The sequence below is a fragment of the Coffea arabica genome, chromosome 5e (genome assembly GCF_036785885.1).
Source record: "Coffea arabica cultivar ET-39 chromosome 5e, Coffea Arabica ET-39 HiFi, whole genome shotgun sequence".
In the NCBI taxonomy this organism is placed as follows: domain Eukaryota; kingdom Viridiplantae; phylum Streptophyta; class Magnoliopsida; order Gentianales; family Rubiaceae; genus Coffea; species Coffea arabica.
Genome location: NC_092318.1, coordinates 49,255,882 through 49,274,093, shown reverse-complemented (window position 1 = coordinate 49,274,093; position 18,212 = coordinate 49,255,882). Strand labels below are relative to the sequence as shown.

At 36.3% G+C, this 18,212-nt stretch overlaps 2 protein-coding genes across 5 annotated transcripts; both read left to right on the top strand.

Annotated features, from left to right (window-relative positions):
• The first annotated feature begins 3,947 nt into the window (after window positions 1–3,947).
• LOC140006652 (serine/threonine-protein phosphatase 5-like) lies at window positions 3,948–12,948 on the top strand. Of its 4 annotated transcripts, none has more exons than XM_072048948.1 (13): window positions 4,169–4,398; window positions 4,521–4,690; window positions 4,801–4,872; window positions 5,505–5,655; window positions 7,880–8,089; window positions 9,230–9,338; window positions 9,422–9,539; window positions 10,242–10,389; window positions 11,048–11,296; window positions 11,655–11,780; window positions 11,901–12,001; window positions 12,265–12,339; window positions 12,579–12,754. In XM_072048948.1, exons 1-13 carry the CDS (start codon window positions 4,320–4,322, stop codon window positions 12,636–12,638), a joined length of 1,668 nt encoding a protein of 555 aa, XP_071905049.1. In that variant the 5' UTR covers window positions 4,169–4,319; the 3' UTR covers window positions 12,639–12,754. The 4 variants fall into 4 exon arrangements, with proteins under 4 accessions (XP_071905051.1, XP_071905049.1, XP_071905048.1 ...); XM_072048947.1 differs by having other exon boundaries at window positions 4,500–4,690; XM_072048950.1 differs by lacking the exon at window positions 7,880–8,089 and having other exon boundaries at window positions 3,948–4,398; window positions 12,579–12,948.
• A 1,701-nt stretch (window positions 12,949–14,649) lies between these two features.
• LOC113687790 (uncharacterized) lies at window positions 14,650–16,291 on the top strand. Its single transcript, XM_027205312.2, has one exon. The coding sequence runs from the start codon at window positions 14,781–14,783 to the stop codon at window positions 16,161–16,163; it is 1,383 nt and encodes a 460-aa protein (XP_027061113.2). The 5' UTR covers window positions 14,650–14,780; the 3' UTR covers window positions 16,164–16,291.
• Window positions 16,292–18,212: the final 1,921 nt, after the last annotated feature.

Here is an 18,212-nt window from a genome sequence, read left to right as displayed (position 1 = left end):
TTAGTGTCAAATATCAATCACATGCAATGCTTATTGTGACATATATCTTGCACTCTCACTGTTGAAAGTTTCTCTAGAAAAGAATGTCTCTATTATACATAATTAATTACTAGCATAGGATGAGCAGGATGAGGTTTTTTTTTTTTTTATTTTGAATATACTAGGGGGAGAGTTGGGTTGGGTGGTACGGAAGAGGGAGTGTAAGGAAAAGGTCTTGGGTTCGAGTCCTCCTGTTTACACTAAAAAAAAAAAAGAACATACTACAAGATGTTTTGAGTAAGTTTGGAACATACTACTGGCGGGATGCATGCATTTTGGAAAACAACTTCAGTAAATTTGGAAGGGAAGTTGTTTTCCATAAGATGAGTGAAAATATTTTACATAGGAAAATGTTTTCAGTAACTTTTGTGCAACCAAACACGGGAAATTAGGAAAATATTTTCCTGGAAATATTTTCCTGGAAAACATTTTCACCCGAAACAAACAGACCCTAAGAGAAAAAACGAGACAAAAAACATGTTTCAAAATTTGAAGTTGTTGAGAACAAGTTTTATATGTCCAAATTTCCATTAAGACGGCAGAACATCGAGTATTGACAGTAATTAGGTTTGGGGTTTGGGGGGGGAAGAGGTGTGATTTTGACATGTATTCTTAGCTTTTGAAGGCATTGATTTTGATTTTAACAAAAAAAAAAAGGGGTTGGTGAATCTAACTTTCCTTAAACGTTGTTTTCAAATTCAACAAAGTCTAGCAGTGCACCAAGAAGTTCAGTCAGTGAAAACAAAATCTTCGTAAAGCACAAGCAAATGACAAATTGCCCTCTCTTTATCCTTCTCCATCAGACTCATTAGATAGCTTGACCCATGGTCCAATAACAAATTGTCTTTCTCCAAACCCTGAGGTCTCACAACATTTGTGATCACATCAGATTACTAACAAGTTAGAAAGCGTTGGAAGGTTCGATACAAGTCATTGTTGATTTCTAACTCATTTCCTCGATAAAATAGAATAGCACGAAGAAGTCCTAGTTCACACATGATTATGATTGTATTCACTCACACAAAGCTTAATTATATCTTTCCTTTATCTCCAACCCACTTGGCCCTGTTAGTTTCCTCGGGTTTATGAGGTTAATTCTCCAGGTTTATTTATAAGTAATATTTATAAGGTGCCGAGACCGTGACCGATATGCCGAAACTGATGTGTAACGATTCAGGTTACGATCGCGATTGCAACTTTGAACCACGGTTACAATCAGAACCAATCCTATGGTCCGGATGGGTTATCAAAGGTATATATGCCATAAACTCTCAGTGTCAATTTTTTTTATGGCCTGTGAAAACTCCTTGCCTCGCTTGCTTGAGATATCTAGTCACTGGAATGAGTAAATACCCACAGAATGATCGATGATATACTGCCTTTGTTTACCAACATAATATTTCACTAATCATCAGACAATGATTTCAACATCCCATTGTTCTTGGTATCTAATAAATTACTTATTTATCATGTTGCATTTGCTTATGTTGATATATCATGCGTCCCTTTTAGGCCTTGTTTATTCATTTTATAGTATTGCAGGCGTCCAGATATTTGAAACAACTTTGAATTTGTTAATCAAACTGAGCTTCATAGACTTTGTCATGCATGGACTCTGGTTTGATGCCTCTCTATGGTTAATTCAGGCGGAGGTTAAGGCCCATGACATTAATTCTGAATGGTGGAAGATTCTTCGTTCAACTGAGGAGCAAGTGCTCAACGATGAATGGGCAGCGCCTGATGATGTATCTTGGACGGTTCCTGAGCTTCTTCACCCAGATTCTGAACCAGATTCCAGTTCACCCAGAGAAGCCACAAATCTCTTATGCAGGTCTTCCCTCAGGAGGTGACTCCCAGAATCACGTGGGTTCCCTCTCTACAAAGGGAGTCGTCAGAGATGAAAAACTTAAGGCAAGATTTCATGAACCTTTTTCTTCCCCAGTAAGGCTTTTTGGCATCAGGCCATGTTGCTGTAAAATGTTCAGGTTTAGAATGTTTTTGCTCTCTTTCCTGCTGAAACCTTGTTGTGATAGAATGTTGCTGATGTTAAAGTATTCAGTAGTTTCTCTCTAGATTATGGACTGTTGCCATTTTTCCAGTTGTCTAGGCCGTTGATATTCTTGCAGTCCCAAATTATTTTTGTTTTTACTTTACACCAAATCCAGCTCCAATGATTTGATCTGCATTCTGCATTTGACGCATCACAATCACAGTTTAGACTTCAGATCGAGTGAAGAGACAAAAGCCATTCGAAAAGAGCTGGCAGCTATGTTGAAGTTTTTCAATTCAAAAAACTTTGATGTTCAAGATTCATACATAACCAAGATGTTATTATTATTGTGCAACACGAGAAAACAAGCCAATGGGGGGGGACTACTGAAGTGTACTTACATGCTAAACTAAAAAGAAATGACTTTTTCTTTGGTCTTTGACATGAATAAATAACCATTGTTTGAAACTGGGAAGCTATTGCCCTTTTGGGGTTGGCTCGAATGTTTTTGAGGTAATCTAGTTAGGTCCCGAGCTCGTTTGTTCGAGTCACCTCTCTACCGCTTGTGTATCCTTAGGAGGCGGGGTGCACAAGCGCAGGAAGATTAGTCTGACAAAATTGAGATACTCCTTTTTTTTCAAAAAAAAAAAAAAAAGAAGAAGAAAGAAACAGGGAAGCTATTTGATTTCAATGTCTAGCCCCGGAGCCAATGGTCTCGGAAGTCCGAAAATTGGTTTGGACGATATATTTTTTTGTGGCTGCAAGTAGAGCATTTAAGGCTGTAAACCTTTACGGAATCACCTTCCAAGAAGCTTCAGAAATGGGCAATCTCAATCACACAGCCAATGAAAAGCAGCCAAACTTTTTTGCTGGATCTCATGTTTCAATTCAAGATCCATTTCTTGGCCACCACAAAACTTGTCAGGACTTACAACTACAAGGATGCCTTTCTTGTTGTTGAGACATTGAATCGTCAATCCTTGAAACTATTGGCTATTGAATATTAGAAAGAACAAACTCTACTGGTGCTTTTCATCGTTTCTTCATTTTTTTCCCAATTTACAGAGCCAGAATGAAAGAAAGTTTATGCCAATTTTAGTCCATGAAAGTTATTTGAGATAGTTTTAACACGATATTAAAATCTTTCTCTGTGCAGTAATTTTTTGCATTGTATTTAAGCAACATAATAATGAGTAATGAAATGTTGCGCCTTTTCTTTTCTCCACTTCCATGTACTATTGAGCGTTGAAAATTTTGAAAAACATCCATTTGGATTGATTTTTTTTTTTTTTCAAATACAATACTACAGTAATACACCAATAAAAATAACTCAAAAATCACACATTCATATAATATATCAAATATTTTAAAAAATATTTATAATAAAAGTTTTTCATATACATTATTACAGTAATATTTTTCAAAAATACCCCAAAAAATAACTAATTCAAACGAAGCTATTCTTTCGAGCTCTTTATATTAGAATGAGTAATGAATTGTTGCACCTTTTCCTTTCTCCTCTTCCATACTATTGAGCGTTGAAAATTTTGAAAAACATTAATATTTTATTCTTTCGAGCTCTTTATATTAGAAAGTCGCATTAGAATTGATAGCTACTTAAAATACCAAATATAATAACATGAAAATCCAAAACTATCAGTAAATTATCTAGCAACACGATCACTACTTAATAGGTACACAACCATAAATACTTGTATCTTTGTACCAAAAGAAGAAACTAAATAGAACTAGGAAGAGATTAAAAAAAGCAGTTTAGATTGATACAATCTAATAAGTCTCCCACAAATAAATACTAGAAAAGAAAAACAATAATTTCAGGTTGCCAGAATCTACTCCGCCCTTTTTCCGTTTTTCGCCCTATGTATATATATATATATATCCTACTTTTAATTTTTCCATTAAAGTTTTGATTTACTAAAACAATTCCCGCAACGTAAACTAACGTGACATGAGTTGCTCAGCCGGAAACATCTAGGGCTACCATAGCTAAACTAAAACCCCACTCTACCTCTTTCTCTCACACACACAACACACACTGAGTCTTACGCACAGTCGAGACGCTTTTTGCCTCTTTTTCCATCACTTTTGCCAACTAGCAAACATCCAAACCGCAGCACAGTAGTTGTATCAGTTACAACCCCAAAAGCCAATAGCCTGCAACCAAGACCGCCACTTTTTCACCTCATGATCAGCCTTTAATGAAAAAATTCAACCTCGGATTTTAAACAATTGAATAAAGCCCCCCAATAATCAACAAATCATCTGTATTATGCCAACTATGGACCCGGCAAATTCTAATCCTGCTAGAGCTGAAGAACTCAAAGTCCTCGCCAATGAAGCCTTCAACGGTAGCCCTTTGAACCCTTTATGCCCTTTTGAATTTGTGAGAGTTTTTGGGTTTTTGTTAATGTTTTTGGGATTTTTAATGGGTTTTTGCTCATTAATTTAGTTTTTTCTTGGATTCGTGAAGCCCATAAATTTGCGCAAGCTATTGATTTGTATACTCAAGCAATAGACTTGAATGGTGACAATGCGGTTTACTGGGCTAACCGTGCACTTGCCCACACCAAACTGGAGGAGTATGGGAGTGCAATAATTGATGCTACTAAGGCTGTTGAAATTGATCCTAAGTACTCCAAGGCAAGAATTTTAGCGAAAACAATTTGGTCTCTCTTGCTCTCTCTCGCTCTCTCTCTTTCTTTGGGTTATTGGGGTGGTGTTTGTAAGGTGGTTTTGATTGGTTTTGGCAGGGGTACTATAGACGAGGTGCGGCTTATTTGGCAATGGCGAAGTTTAAAGAAGCACTCAAGGATTTTCAGCAGGTGGGATTATATACCACTGTATTTTGGTTTTATTCGCCTCTCTGAAGCTAGTTTTAATTGTTTATTTTGCAAAGTTTGGGTTTTTAGTTCTTTACGGTAGGTTTTGCAGGCAAATATGCTGTAATTTGCAAGCAAATATTCTTTTTTTTTTTATTTGCAAGAAAATCTTGACCCTGGTTATTGTGTTTCCAAGATGAACGTTGGTACTTCAGAAGAGATCTTTTTAGACATCATATTCAGATGGCAAGGATCATAATGATAGAACTAAAACTGTTTTCAAAATGGTTGAGATGAGAACAAATTGAAATAGTGACGCCTTACTTGTGGTTTTTTTAGAAGGAGAATGATCATTGATTGTTTTTTACTCTTATAACAACTAAATGTTATTGTGAAAATCAAATAGTATTTGGAATCAGTTCATCATCTGAAGATATGTGTACTTATGCTGAACTCTCAAATTCAACACCATAGTCTCACTTTCCTTCCTTTCTTATCAATTGATTGTTCATGCAACATGTAGTCGCAATTTTTGTAATGCACCTATTTTTCAAGCATCTGTTTCTCTGCATGAACATAAATTCTCATGAGGTGCTGATGGATCTAGCTATTTCCATGCATACTTGAAAATCTAGGTCAAGAAGTTATGCCCTAATGACCCTGATGCCTCAAAGAAATTGAAAGAGTGTGAGAAAGCTGTGATGAAACTCAAATTTGAGGAAGCTATCTCTGTACCCGAATCTCAAAGACGTTCAGTAGCTGATTCTGTTGATTACACTACCATTGGTATGACTACCATGCTGAACTTCCTTTCTTTTTGATAGGGTTGTGTAGGCTAAATAAGGTAACCGTATTATTTGACAGTTTTCATGCACTTAAGGGTTTGTGTGATTGGCTCTTAAAGTTTCTTTTTTCCCTCATTGAATGACGTGTTTTACATTGTTGCAGTAAGTGGAATTTGTGAAATGAATTATGCATTGGTGTAATAAGGCAAAAGAAAAACAATCTTTTTGGTGTTTACTTCAATCATGTCTCTAAGGTGTTTTGCATTTTATAAGTTTTACCTGTAGGTGTCTAATTGTTGCATCATGTTATTATGTGTTATTATCAGCACTATCACATTTCCCAGTGTTGGCTTTAGGTGTAAATTCTGGTCACTAAAAGTGTCACATATTGATTCTACAAAATTACAAATGCATTATTAGAGCACATGCATGTTGTTCTTTTTGACGAGTCTTGATTTGCTAGTTGGGTTTCTGGTCATTTAATTTCCTACTTTTCATCTGGTTGCTTTTCCTGTTGACCTATTTGAAAACCTTAAGTGTTGCAATTTTCTGAGATTTGGATACGGAATAAGTGGTTGCTGATATTTTAATGAATTTTTGCTGCATTATCTAGTTCCTGCACTAAAGGAGTACCAGTAGAGTATGAGCAAATAAATATATTTCTAATTGGGTCTTTCCTCGTTACGTGGTTTATGACTGATGAACATCATAAGATATTTCACTGTTTTGCGTAAAAGCGTCTTTTTTTTTTGTGTTATAGTAGTGAGATTGCAGGATTCTTTCAGAATAGGGGAATAATGTGATACTGGTGCAACAAGACTAGTTTGTCGAAATATTATTATTCTATGTAGAGTTCCTATGTCAGGTGGATTTTATAGGTGTTTCCACAAGACAGTAGTTGCTACTTGGAATTTGAGGAAGTAACTATCTAGAGAAAAAATGTGTTAAGTAGCATCGTCCTATTACCTGTAATATATGCATTTAGGTTATTTTTCAGATGGATGATGAGGTGTCGTCGCTATTGAGATGTTACCTATTAGATCGACTTTGAAGGTGTTATGTCCAGCATTGATCAAACACAAGAGAGAACACTCAATTTGACAGAAGTCGTAGGACATCAATTTGTTGTCATCCATATCAATGTAAAGATGGAAATATAATCTGTACAAAATGACAGGGAAGGAATCACCATACCTGCATCTTCAAGAAAATAAACTGGATTTGGTATTTAATTAAAGAAGTCAATGAAAAAAAAAGGAAAGACAAACTTGACCACGTTGCGGCATGCATTGGCAAGCAAATCTAGACAAAATAGCAGCTGGCATAAGTCCACTGATTAATTTCTTGAGAAATACGACATTGAAAGCATCGGAATCCAGGCTCCTGTAAAACTTCTCTTGAAAAAAGTTGTGAATCCGAGAGATTAGTAGATTAATGATCTCAGCTACTTGAATTCCTTATCCATCTTGAATTCCTGTAAAACTTCTCTTGAAAAAAGTTGTGAATCCGAGAGATTAGTAGATTAATGATCTCAGCTACTTGAATTCCTTATCCATCTCTCCTACCATCCTTTTCATCATTGGTGATGATTTTATAACAATCACTCTATTCTTTTGGATTCATTTCTGAAAGAAAATTCCTTTCTGTTTCTCTTACCATAAACAAATTCCTTTCTGTTTCTCTTACCATAAACCTTGTTATGCATCAAAGGTGAATACAAATGACAAAGAATGTAGAGTAGACTCATTATATTGATACAGAGAAGGAAAATTTGCTGTGATGCCTTTTTTTGAGAGATAAATGAGATTACATCCTGTCTTCCTGAACCTATTTGAAGAAGATTGTTGGATTTCTTTATTTCATTCCTTCCATTAATTTTGTACTTGAAATATCTTTACAACAAATTTCTTTCTTTCAATTTCAAACAAGCCTCATAAAATGAGCTACTATAAGCATGATCATCAAGCATTCAGTAAGATTGGGAGAAAACTGCCTTTGCTGGACGTGAATTAGCTCTGAACCTGGTGAAACCTGACCTTGTTCAGCTATGTTGGGTCTTGGCACAGCATTTTGGAACGATGCTTAGTCCTTAAATTTAAATGGGTACATAGGAAAAGAAAAAAGTCTTTCAGTACCAAAATTGTAATTTTCACATTAGTCACATATCTTATCTACAATGGTAGGTGTTAATATATCATTTTCTTTTACCTATTTTATCATTCTAGGAACGGGCACAGAGTCATCTTATTTTCCCCCCAAAGTAACTGCTGTAGCAGCGGCAGTAGTTCTACCTGCTGTGCTGGCGGTATATGTGGGAACTAAAGCAGCCATAGTGGTGGCAGCAGCAATTATGGCAACAGTATTGGTGTTCTTGGGGGCTTGGTGGCTTCGCAGCAATGACCATGTCTTTTCCAAGAATCAAAGTCTTGACTTAGGTTTGAACCTCTTAAATGATCTAAGAAATGAGGAAAGATAACACTCAGATAAAATCTACAGAATAGAAAGATCTCTTATTTCTTAAGTGTAGTTAAGGACTTTAATTGAGGGAATAATCAACAAGGAATTTTTCTTACTAATGTAGTTTTGTTATTAACATTGACATATCTCCTTGAACTGCAATTTGTTGAGTTTGAAGGACTTTAGGTTCTTCATGAGAGGTTCTTACTAAGAAATGGTAGTTGTTTACCTTTTTCCTGCTGAGCCTCATTAGAACATGAGATTTGGTAGTTGTTTAGCTTATATTGAATCTTATTTATTTTCTAGCTTCTAACCTGTAATATGCCTGTGAAAGTTGGGCTGTAAAATCAAACATAAGAGTTTAACTTTGGGTGGCAGGTGGAGTTGTCAGAAGTCCATTTAGGGGGTCTTGCATTCAACCTCCCAGTTCTACTCCAAGGACTCAGTTTCTGATAGTGTGTATTTTTGACATGTCTTCTTTCTTCACAGTGTCCGCATTCTCTTTTTATTCAGTCGAATAGTAACATGCTAAGAGTCACTACATGGTCTAACATGACTTGAAGGTGGATGATTCCTACCCTAGCATCGTAAAGCAGTTTTGTCCAGTGAGTCATTGGCCTCTGAATTGCAAAACTAGATTACCTGGAATGATTCCCACTCTGTTAGTAAATTGTGAAACTATGTTCTTGGTATTGCTGTTGTAAAACTTTTTCTCCTTCCAAAGCAGGGACTCATTAGTAAATGTGTTTAATACATATAGTATTTCTTGTAATAATGTTTGATATACTGTAATAAGAAAATTTGACAGATTGCATTGAGATCATTGTTCTTTCTTAAGATAATCTCAGTTGAAACCAACTTGCATTTTTAGTGTTTTCTCGTACCATGGAAGTTGCACCTGGAATGTAGAGAAGTGTATTCTATGTTGATTACAATTTAAGAATGTTAAAGAAATGCATCTAAGTTGGAAATGCAGCTGTCTTTTTATGAGAATTGCTGCTCTTCTCAGTGGCGGGGGTGGGTTACAAGGAACCAAAGATTAATACAGATTTAATAGTAGTTGATTGAAATTGTTTCAATGATCTGATTTTAATGGTTCTGCAATGCTTGAACTACAGTTGTGGAACCAGAATATGCTGGTGCAAGGATTGAGGGAGATGTTGTGACTTTGGATTTTGTGAAAAAAATGATGGATGACTTCAAGAATCAAAAGAGCTTGCATCGGCGGTATGAGATAGCTCAATATTTTGCCAAAAACTGGTAGAACTTTTCAATTTTCCTTAAAATCTTTGCCTTTTTTTTTACCATAGGTATGCACTGCAAATTGTGTTACAAACAAGAGAAATGCTGCGTTCACTGCCCACTCTTGTTGATGTTAATGTTCCTGATGGGAAGCACTTCACTGTCTGTGGTGATGTACATGGTCAGGTAATGAAACTACTTCCATTAGAGCTTTGCATTGTTGAATTTTTTAAGTATTTTAGTTTTCCAATATTATGGTTCTCTACCTGCCCTAGTTTATGTTTACACTGCCACAATCACCGTATTTGATCTTGACATTAGAAATTCAAGTTCCTTTGTTTGTAAAACAGTGAAATTATTTAGTACTGTATCTATTCCAGATTCTCAGGTGCAAAAACTGTTTATGTTCCAAATCTTGTTCTGATATTGATGTTACGATTATATGCACTGATAGTTCAGTTTGCATGCCTTGAAAATCCTGTGCAAAGGAGATGAGATTAGGTAGATCTAGCATAGACACATTGATATGGGAGGCATTAAAGGGCGTTTTCTCAAATTTCCTTAGTTCATGAAGAAGTCTAAATGCATGGACACCTACATATGTGAAACTTTGAAATGGCTCTATTAGTCCGTTTAGTTGTCTGTATTAGGGTTAGGATGTGATGGAAGTCTTGTGAAACAGTTTTAATCCTCTTATTATTTAACTTTTTATGCACGTTATATTGCTTTCTGATTTGTACATGTAACTCCCTTGACAATTTGTGTGTTTGTGTTCTATTGAAGTTATACTCTTTAAGGTAACTGCATGTAGAATAATTTCCTTTTCCTGTGCCTTTTCCTTTGCAGCATTTACTGATTTCAGTGTTTTTTATTCCTGGGTTTTTGCAGTTTTATGATCTGTTAAACATATTTGAGCTCAATGGGTTTCCATCAGAAGATAATCCCTACCTTTTTAATGGTGACTTCGTCGATAGGGGGTCCTTTTCTGTGGAGGTCATACTGACGCTCTTTGCTTTCAAGTGCATGTGTCCGACAGGTAGCCACTTTTGTCCTTTCTGAAAGTATTGCCTTTTTCTAAGCATTTTTGGCTAGTGCTGGCTGAATTACTTCTATTCCTCTAATTTTCTTCTGAAAATGTTTGACGTATTCAAGTACATACAATTTTGGAACTTTTCTTTAAAAGTACATTTTGATGAAGCTCTAAACTTGGCACTTAATTAAAATCACTGCACTTCTGGTACTTCTGAGGTTTATGCATTCAGGATCAATAATGGACTCAATTAGTTGGTTGAACATGCTGTTCCCTTTAATACAATCTTATTTCTTTTCTTTTCCTCTTCCAACAAAGCAGTTGTGCATTTCCTGTCTGTTTTCTGACTTGACAGCCTGTTTGGTCAAGCATGAGGGGTCATCATTATCTACCTTATTTGGTTGCAATGTGGTTATTTTGATGTTGACACTCTGTTTTGTTTATCTGGGTTATGGAATTCTGAGAAGATTTATATTGCTTATAAGTGTTGAACATCTTATTTTCTGTCACAACTTCTACAACCAGGAAGATGAGCACATCTTCCAATTTCTTTGAGAACTTTCGAAACATTTTGCTTTCAGTTGTGATCTTTATTAGCCTCAAATTATTTAGGTATTTTCCCGGAAATTAAGGGTGCAACTAATTCAGTGTCTGACATTTCCAGCCATGTATCTCGCCCGAGGGAACCATGAGAGCAAGAGCATGAACAAAATATATGGCTTTGAGGGTGAAGTCAGATCAAAACTAAGTGAAATATTTGTGGAACTGTTCGCGGAAGTTTTCTGTTGTTTACCTCTTGCACATGTTATAAATAATAAAATCTTTGTGGTACATGGAGGGCTTTTCAGTGTTGATGGGGTGAAGCTCTCCGAAATCAGTGCAATCGACCGGTTTCGAGAACCACCTGAGGAAGGTGACTTTGATGCTGTATTTCTTTTTTCTTTTTTTCCTTTTTATGCTGAGTTGCATTTCATGTTTGAATAGTATCATAGCCAGAATTTGATTCATCATATCTACCAGCAATTTATGGAACCCCTCAGTTGACAGTTGACAGTTTTCTGTTTATTGCTTGTTTTCAATACTCTTTACTCATCTGAAACAGTAGTAATCCTTGTGAGATATCTCTCTTATATTCGAAACTTATGAACTGCGTAGCTTTCTGAAACCACGTGTCTCCTCCTAGGAATGTCCAACCATGAATCTCAAGCTAAATGTTCAAACACCATGAATCACTATAGCATGTATAATACCTTTTTTTTTAAATTCGACAGGGTTGATGTGTGAATTGCTTTGGAGTGATCCACAGCCTCAACTTGGAAGGGGACCAAGTAAGCGTGGCGTTGGCCTTTCATTTGGTGCAGATGTAACTAAAAAGTTTTTGAAGGAAAACAATTTAGGTATCCCTTCACCATCCCCTTATTTTCTGAGTAGTGATACTGCCTTGTTGGTTTTCTCTCCAACTTTGAAATTTTGATACGAATTGTGGTTTTATACTGTTGATGCACTTTAATTTACAGATTTAGTGGTGCGATCTCATGAAGTCAAGGATGAAGGATATGAGATTGAGCATGACGGAAAACTCATTACTGTCTTTTCTGCTCCCAACTACTGTGATCAGGTAAAATGAGATTTTCTAGTTGTACTTTTCCTCTCAAACATGCTTGGCTCTTCATGTTGCTAGCGATCAAAATCTTGCTGCTAAAGTTAAGAATATTCGCCATGTTAGACTTTTATCCCAGAATCTCTATTGGCAATAAAGTATACCATGTTGCTTCCTTCCCTCTCAAAACTTTTCTGTTTGTTCAAAGTTCTGCAGTATTGGTGGTCACTTAGAGGGAATATCTTTTATACTAACATCTATATGTTTGTTCTGAGATGCAGATGGGTAACAAGGGTGCCTTTATTCGTTTTGAAGCTCCCAGTCTGAAGCCAAATATTGTTACATTTTCAGCAGTGGTCAGTATTTTCTGATTCTTGGTGATATTTTTATTCTTAGGTATTCGTTTGCAGGGTCTCGTTCACCATTTGCCAATGAGAACTAGAAAGGATCTCCCATTTCTCTGCCATTCTTGACTGGTGGTGGGGATTGTTAAGATGATAGGATTGGTTATATGGAATTAATGTTTCACTCGTCTATCATATGCTAGTACTGTGCAAATTTCTCGCCCCTGACTTTTACTTGTATAAAATTGCAGCCGCACCCCGACGTCAAGCCAATGGCATATGCCAATAACTTCTTTCGCATGTTCTCTTGATCATTAATCCTGACTAGGGAACTTAAAATATTACCATCAGACAATATACACATCTGGCTGCAGAAGGGCAAAGTTTTTGCATAATGGGGGAGAAGAAAGGTTCATTAATGTCAAAAGTATTCTTCTTTCTGCAATTTTGAATTCATTTTGCGTACAACTGCTTGTAACAGAAGCCTAATATTCCTGTTGAACCTTCATTGCTGGGATCTCAAAGTTCAGGTATAGCTAGAACCAGGAAAACTTGTATAAAGTCTTGCTCCTTCACGTGTATTTAAATCTTTTCCTGTGCAAGATTCTTATTTTTCTTGCTTGTCTTCGAGATCTGCACTATCGGTAAGTTAGCCTTTTTTATTGGATGTTTAATTGTAAAATAGTTACAGTAACGCCATTTTTCTTCTTCCTTTCAAGTGCATGTCCACCTGAAACATCTAGCTTTTTCCTTTTCAAGTGTTGAGCCAAATTTTGTTTGTAGTTTTAAGCATAAAGCTTGATCAATATTAAAGGTGTCTTTAACAGGAGTGTTCTTTTTCCATGGATGGCATTTTCCTCGTAAATTGATCTTGTTGCCATTACTCGACTTTGTGAAATTAATCTAGGGAACAGGACTCGTTCAGTGGCCCGCACACCACACAATTTTACTGGATTTCAAGATGTGGGATTGTGTGTTCTGGGAGGATACTGATTTGGTAATCTTATCAAGTGTCATAGGCTGCTATTTCCAATCACATCTGGAATAGATGATGCAGTCTATTTCAGGGGCTAGAAAAAGAAAAAGGAAAAACAAGACTACATACATAAATCTTTTGTGAATTACCATCATTGGACTTGGACAAATTGAGAGTTTGGAGAGGAATACAGGCTGATATGCTTCAAAGTTCAAACTCGTAAAATCTTTAATCAGCAGAAGATTTGCATCATTCATTCTGGGATTTAATCCTTGTCCCATCCTACTTCTTTGATTGGTTTCTCATGTCTCAACCATCCAAGAATTCCATGAAAAAGTTGGTGAGATGAGAAGTCAAGTCACAGAGAACTTGGGTCCTTATTATAATATTGGAGGTCAGCAAAAACTCTTCCTAGTTTGATTTTCAAGGGTAAACTAAACGAGTAGTAGAAGGATTGACAAAAGATTCCATTCCATCCTTCCAAGTATCTTGGACACTATTGATTATGAAAACTAAGTCCCTGTTTGGATTGTGATTTTATGCACAAAAATTTTTTTACGTTTTTCGTAAATATATTTTTCAATCACCTTTTTATTTCACATATAGTATATTTTTTTACAAAAACTCCTAAAAATAGCAATCCAAACTAGCTCAATACTTATTTCTAAAATCTGTGTATTACTCACATTCTTACTTGTGATTGAAATTTAATACCTGCATTAGATAACTTGGACCCATGTAGAGACATCAAACATCCTGGAAGATGAAATATTGATAAAGGGTAATGTACAAGGCCAAATTATAAGGTAAAACTCAGAGGGTTTTCATCACCACCCCCCCAACAAAAAAAAAAACAAAAAAAAACCACAATCTCCCCTGGGTAATGTACTTTTACCCAAACAGAAAAAAAAAACAGAAATGAAAACAAAAAAAAAAAATAAAAATATCATCCTGATTCAAAACTCCCAAATCCATCAGCCTTTGATTCCCTTCTGTTTTTTTCACCTTTAATCTTTTTGTTTGTTTTTTGATGTGGTTCTTGTGCTCCAGTGAGTCTGATTGATAAATAGAAACATGCCCAGTTATTTCCAACATCTTTTTCTCTCTCCCGCTTGTTCTTTCTATCTCTTTATCTTTCTTGAATCCAAGTTGATAAATGTTTATGACCCTACCTTATGCTTCATAATTTCTCACTCAAAATCATGACGCCCCCATCATTTCAATCACATCTTGCACAACTCATTTTTCTCTTTTCTTGCCTCTCTCTCTGTGAATTCACAGACACACGTGCTTAATCCCTTCCTTCACAACCCCCCAACACCCCCCCCCCCCCCCCCCCCCCCCGTCGCGGGGGACTGAGGCAAGAAACCAATTCTAAAACCAATACAAACCAAGGAACGTAGCTGCAAACTTTTGCAAACATTTTATTTGATGATCAAAGCCCTCACATTTTCACAAACCTCACATCTTCAGCAAGATGTTCTGTTCATTGTTCTTTCTCTCTCTCAGATTCCTTCTGCTTCTTCCATTCACATTTACTTCTTTCTCCTCAGCCTCCCCAAGCGTGAATTTCCCAGCTAGTGATAGTCGCATGGATCCACTTGAACTTGAAACATTGTTCAAGATCATGGAGACAGTATCGTCTGATCAAAGCTGGAGGACTGCACATCCAAACCCTTGTAAACCAGGCTCATCTTGGATTGGAATTGAGTGCAAAAGCTCAGGAAATGACAATCTCATTCATGTTTCTAGGCTTGACCTTGGCGTCCCACCAAACCCTTCATGCAAAAGCACAGCCACATTTCCTTCACAAATCTTCCAACTTCCGCACCTTGAGTCTGTGTTTTTTATTTCATGCTTCACACACGCCAGAACAACCATTTCATTTCCTATTAAAGTCTCGAGTTCTTCGCTGCAACAGCTGAGCATTCGATCAAATCCTGCACTTGTCGGCCTCATCCCATTTCAACTTTCCTCCTTAAAATCACTCCAGATCCTCACGTTGTCGCAAAACCTTTTATCCGGAACAATTCCAGCTCAAATTTTTAGTCTGAGTTCCCTTTTGCACCTTGATCTAAGCTACAATATGCTCACTGGAAGAATTTCATTCCAAGTGGGAAATCTAAAAAACCTCGTTGGCCTTGATTTGAGCTATAACAAGCTCACAGGCGCAATTCCCAGCACAATTGGCCAATTGGGTATGCTTCAGAAGCTTGACTTGAGTTCCAATAAACTCACGGGAAGGATTCCAGAAACCATAGGGAATCTACATTCTTTGGTCTTCATTGCCTTGAGCAGCAATGAATTAAAAGGGCTTTTGCCCAAAGGAGTCTCAATGCTGCAAAACTTACAATACTTCCTTATGGATGATAATCCAATGTTCATATCACTGCCATCAGAGTTCGGTGAACTGCAGAAACTTCAAGAGCTCAGGCTGGCCAATTCAGGATATTCTGGCAAAATCCCACCAACCTATTCAAAGCTAAGTAACTTGAGCACATTATCCTTACAAAACAACCGATTAACAGGCGAAATTCCGGCAAGTTTTGGCAGCTTATCACACATTTATCACTTGAACTTGAGCAGAAATTTCTTGGATGGCGTTGTTCCTTTCAATTCAAGTTTCCTAAACAGGTTAGGAAAGAATTTGGACATTAGTGGGAATCCAGGGCTCTGTTTAAGTCCATCTGAAGCAAATGGCTTCAACCTTGGAGTTAATGTTTGTGGCAGCAACAAATCAGGCTCTTCGATCTTACCATGGGAAAAGTCTGAAGCTCATCAACATGGGATCCCAAGACCATTATTCTTTTTATTAGTACTACTTAGTACTATGATTTCTGTAGCACTATCGAACATTTAATGGCTTCGTGTGTTTTCTCTGATTCTTTTTGTGTTTAAGAAGGTACTGTATAAGAGATTAAATGTATGTACTTTAAGTTTAGATAATACAATATATTATAGTAGGATGAGAATTTATTTCTGCGTTCATATATTTTTTTTGCAAATTCTATTGCACGCAAGCTGCAGTCAGCCTGCAAAGCACAGCCTCGTTGATTGTTTGGTACCTTAGTCTTGAGAGATCTTCAGGTCAGCATCCAAAAGTATAGTTGAGAATTGAAGTTTTGACTCAACTTAGATATCCAAAGGGTCCCAGGTTTTAGCTTAATTTCCAGTTCATGAAACAGATGGATTCTATGTTTTCAGACAAAAAGTGTTTAGATTCTGCTTTTGTATTCTTTTATGTACGTCACTCTAACTAGATCTCATCTTAGCTTGGATTCAAGAAATAAACTCAAGGGTTTTGTTAATTGCTTTAGCACAAATAAAGAGGAAAAAATAAGTTAAAATTTGCCATTTCTTTTCCTTTTCTTCCCTAGTCTTCAAACTTTGTTTAATTTCCTGCACAGAAGAAAAGTTCTTTTTAGTTAGTGGTATCTTTTGTTTATTTATTCTCTTTTATGTTACCAGATATAGGTAAGCTATTCGACACAAATGACTTGAACCGAAACAGTTTCTTTATTTGGGCCTCAACCAAGCGAAAGTCCCAATGGCAATCCCAGTTTTTCCTAAATGTATACGTTGGAAGGTGCAGAAGTAAATTTCTGCAGAGATCCCCAGTAAATTTTGCCATAGATACATTCCAAAAATTTTACTTAAAATTACTATATTTGGATACAGTAAAACTCACGTTTGGAGACAAAGATTAGTAATATTACAGTCTATTACACATATGCTGCTCAATTTTCTGTCCTTGTCAAGTTTGTTAAAAAACTAAAAGATGAAACCTCATGCACACATGATCCAAAGGTGTACCATACAAACTTTAGCATAAAATGTCCAAACCTAAATCTTAAACATGAATCTTCAACTTGCTTCTTTCGAGATGACAGGTACACTACTATTTTCCACATTAAGCAGGGTAAAAGTACAAAATAAGTGTAATCATAATATTACGTATTAACCTCTATCATGTCCTGAATGCCATACTAGCCCCTTCTGTCCCTGTTTGGCACTTGAGTTTTTTTGTCAAGTTTGTCTGCTATAAGTTTTTTAAAAATTTTAGCTACAGTAACGTCAAAAAATTTCTTAAAGTTTTTAAACTATACACTTTAAAAACATTTTTAAAACTTTTACAGTAAATTACAGTAAAATTTTAAATAAACACCAAAAAAACTCACTTCCCAAACGGGATTTTAACTGCTAGATTCAACTCACAGTAACCAATTCATATTACATTATTCAAATTACTTGTTCAAAATTTTGGAGGGATGGAGGGAGTAACAGTATTCACCATTCTTCAATTCAAACCTGTCAAGTGTCAACATCTTGATCATCAACCAGAAGAGAGTACAAAATAAATTTACTCCAGGATACATTCAAGGGGGTGGGAAAAAAAAGGTGTGGGGTTTGTTAGGACAGGGACTGCTTTAACATGAAGAAACAAGACCATCAGAAGACTGAACACAAGGACGCTTGATGGACTCAAGAACTGAAGCTGGATCCCACCTTCACTCTTACACTGAAAATACATTTTAACTTTTCTTAACAGTATTATAGTACATAGGTGCACCTTCTCCCTTGCAGCTTTGCCCCATTGCCTTCGTGTCTTCATCCGCTAGCAGCTTTTTTACGTTTTGCCACGCCCCTACACCTATGTACCCTTTTTTTTCTTCCATCCAAAAAAAAAAAGAAGTTAGAATACACAAGCCATTTTCTAATCTAATAGAAAGGAGGACATTGGAATCTTAAAATCATGAAGACAATCTACTGCAACGAGTTTATAATTCATTTCGAAAGACATTTTAAAACTAGTACGACCATAACTTCATACAAGAAAACTTAAATACACGCTTCATGGTCAAGTTGAATGTGATTGTTGCATAATTTCCTACAGAAAATTGACAATTCA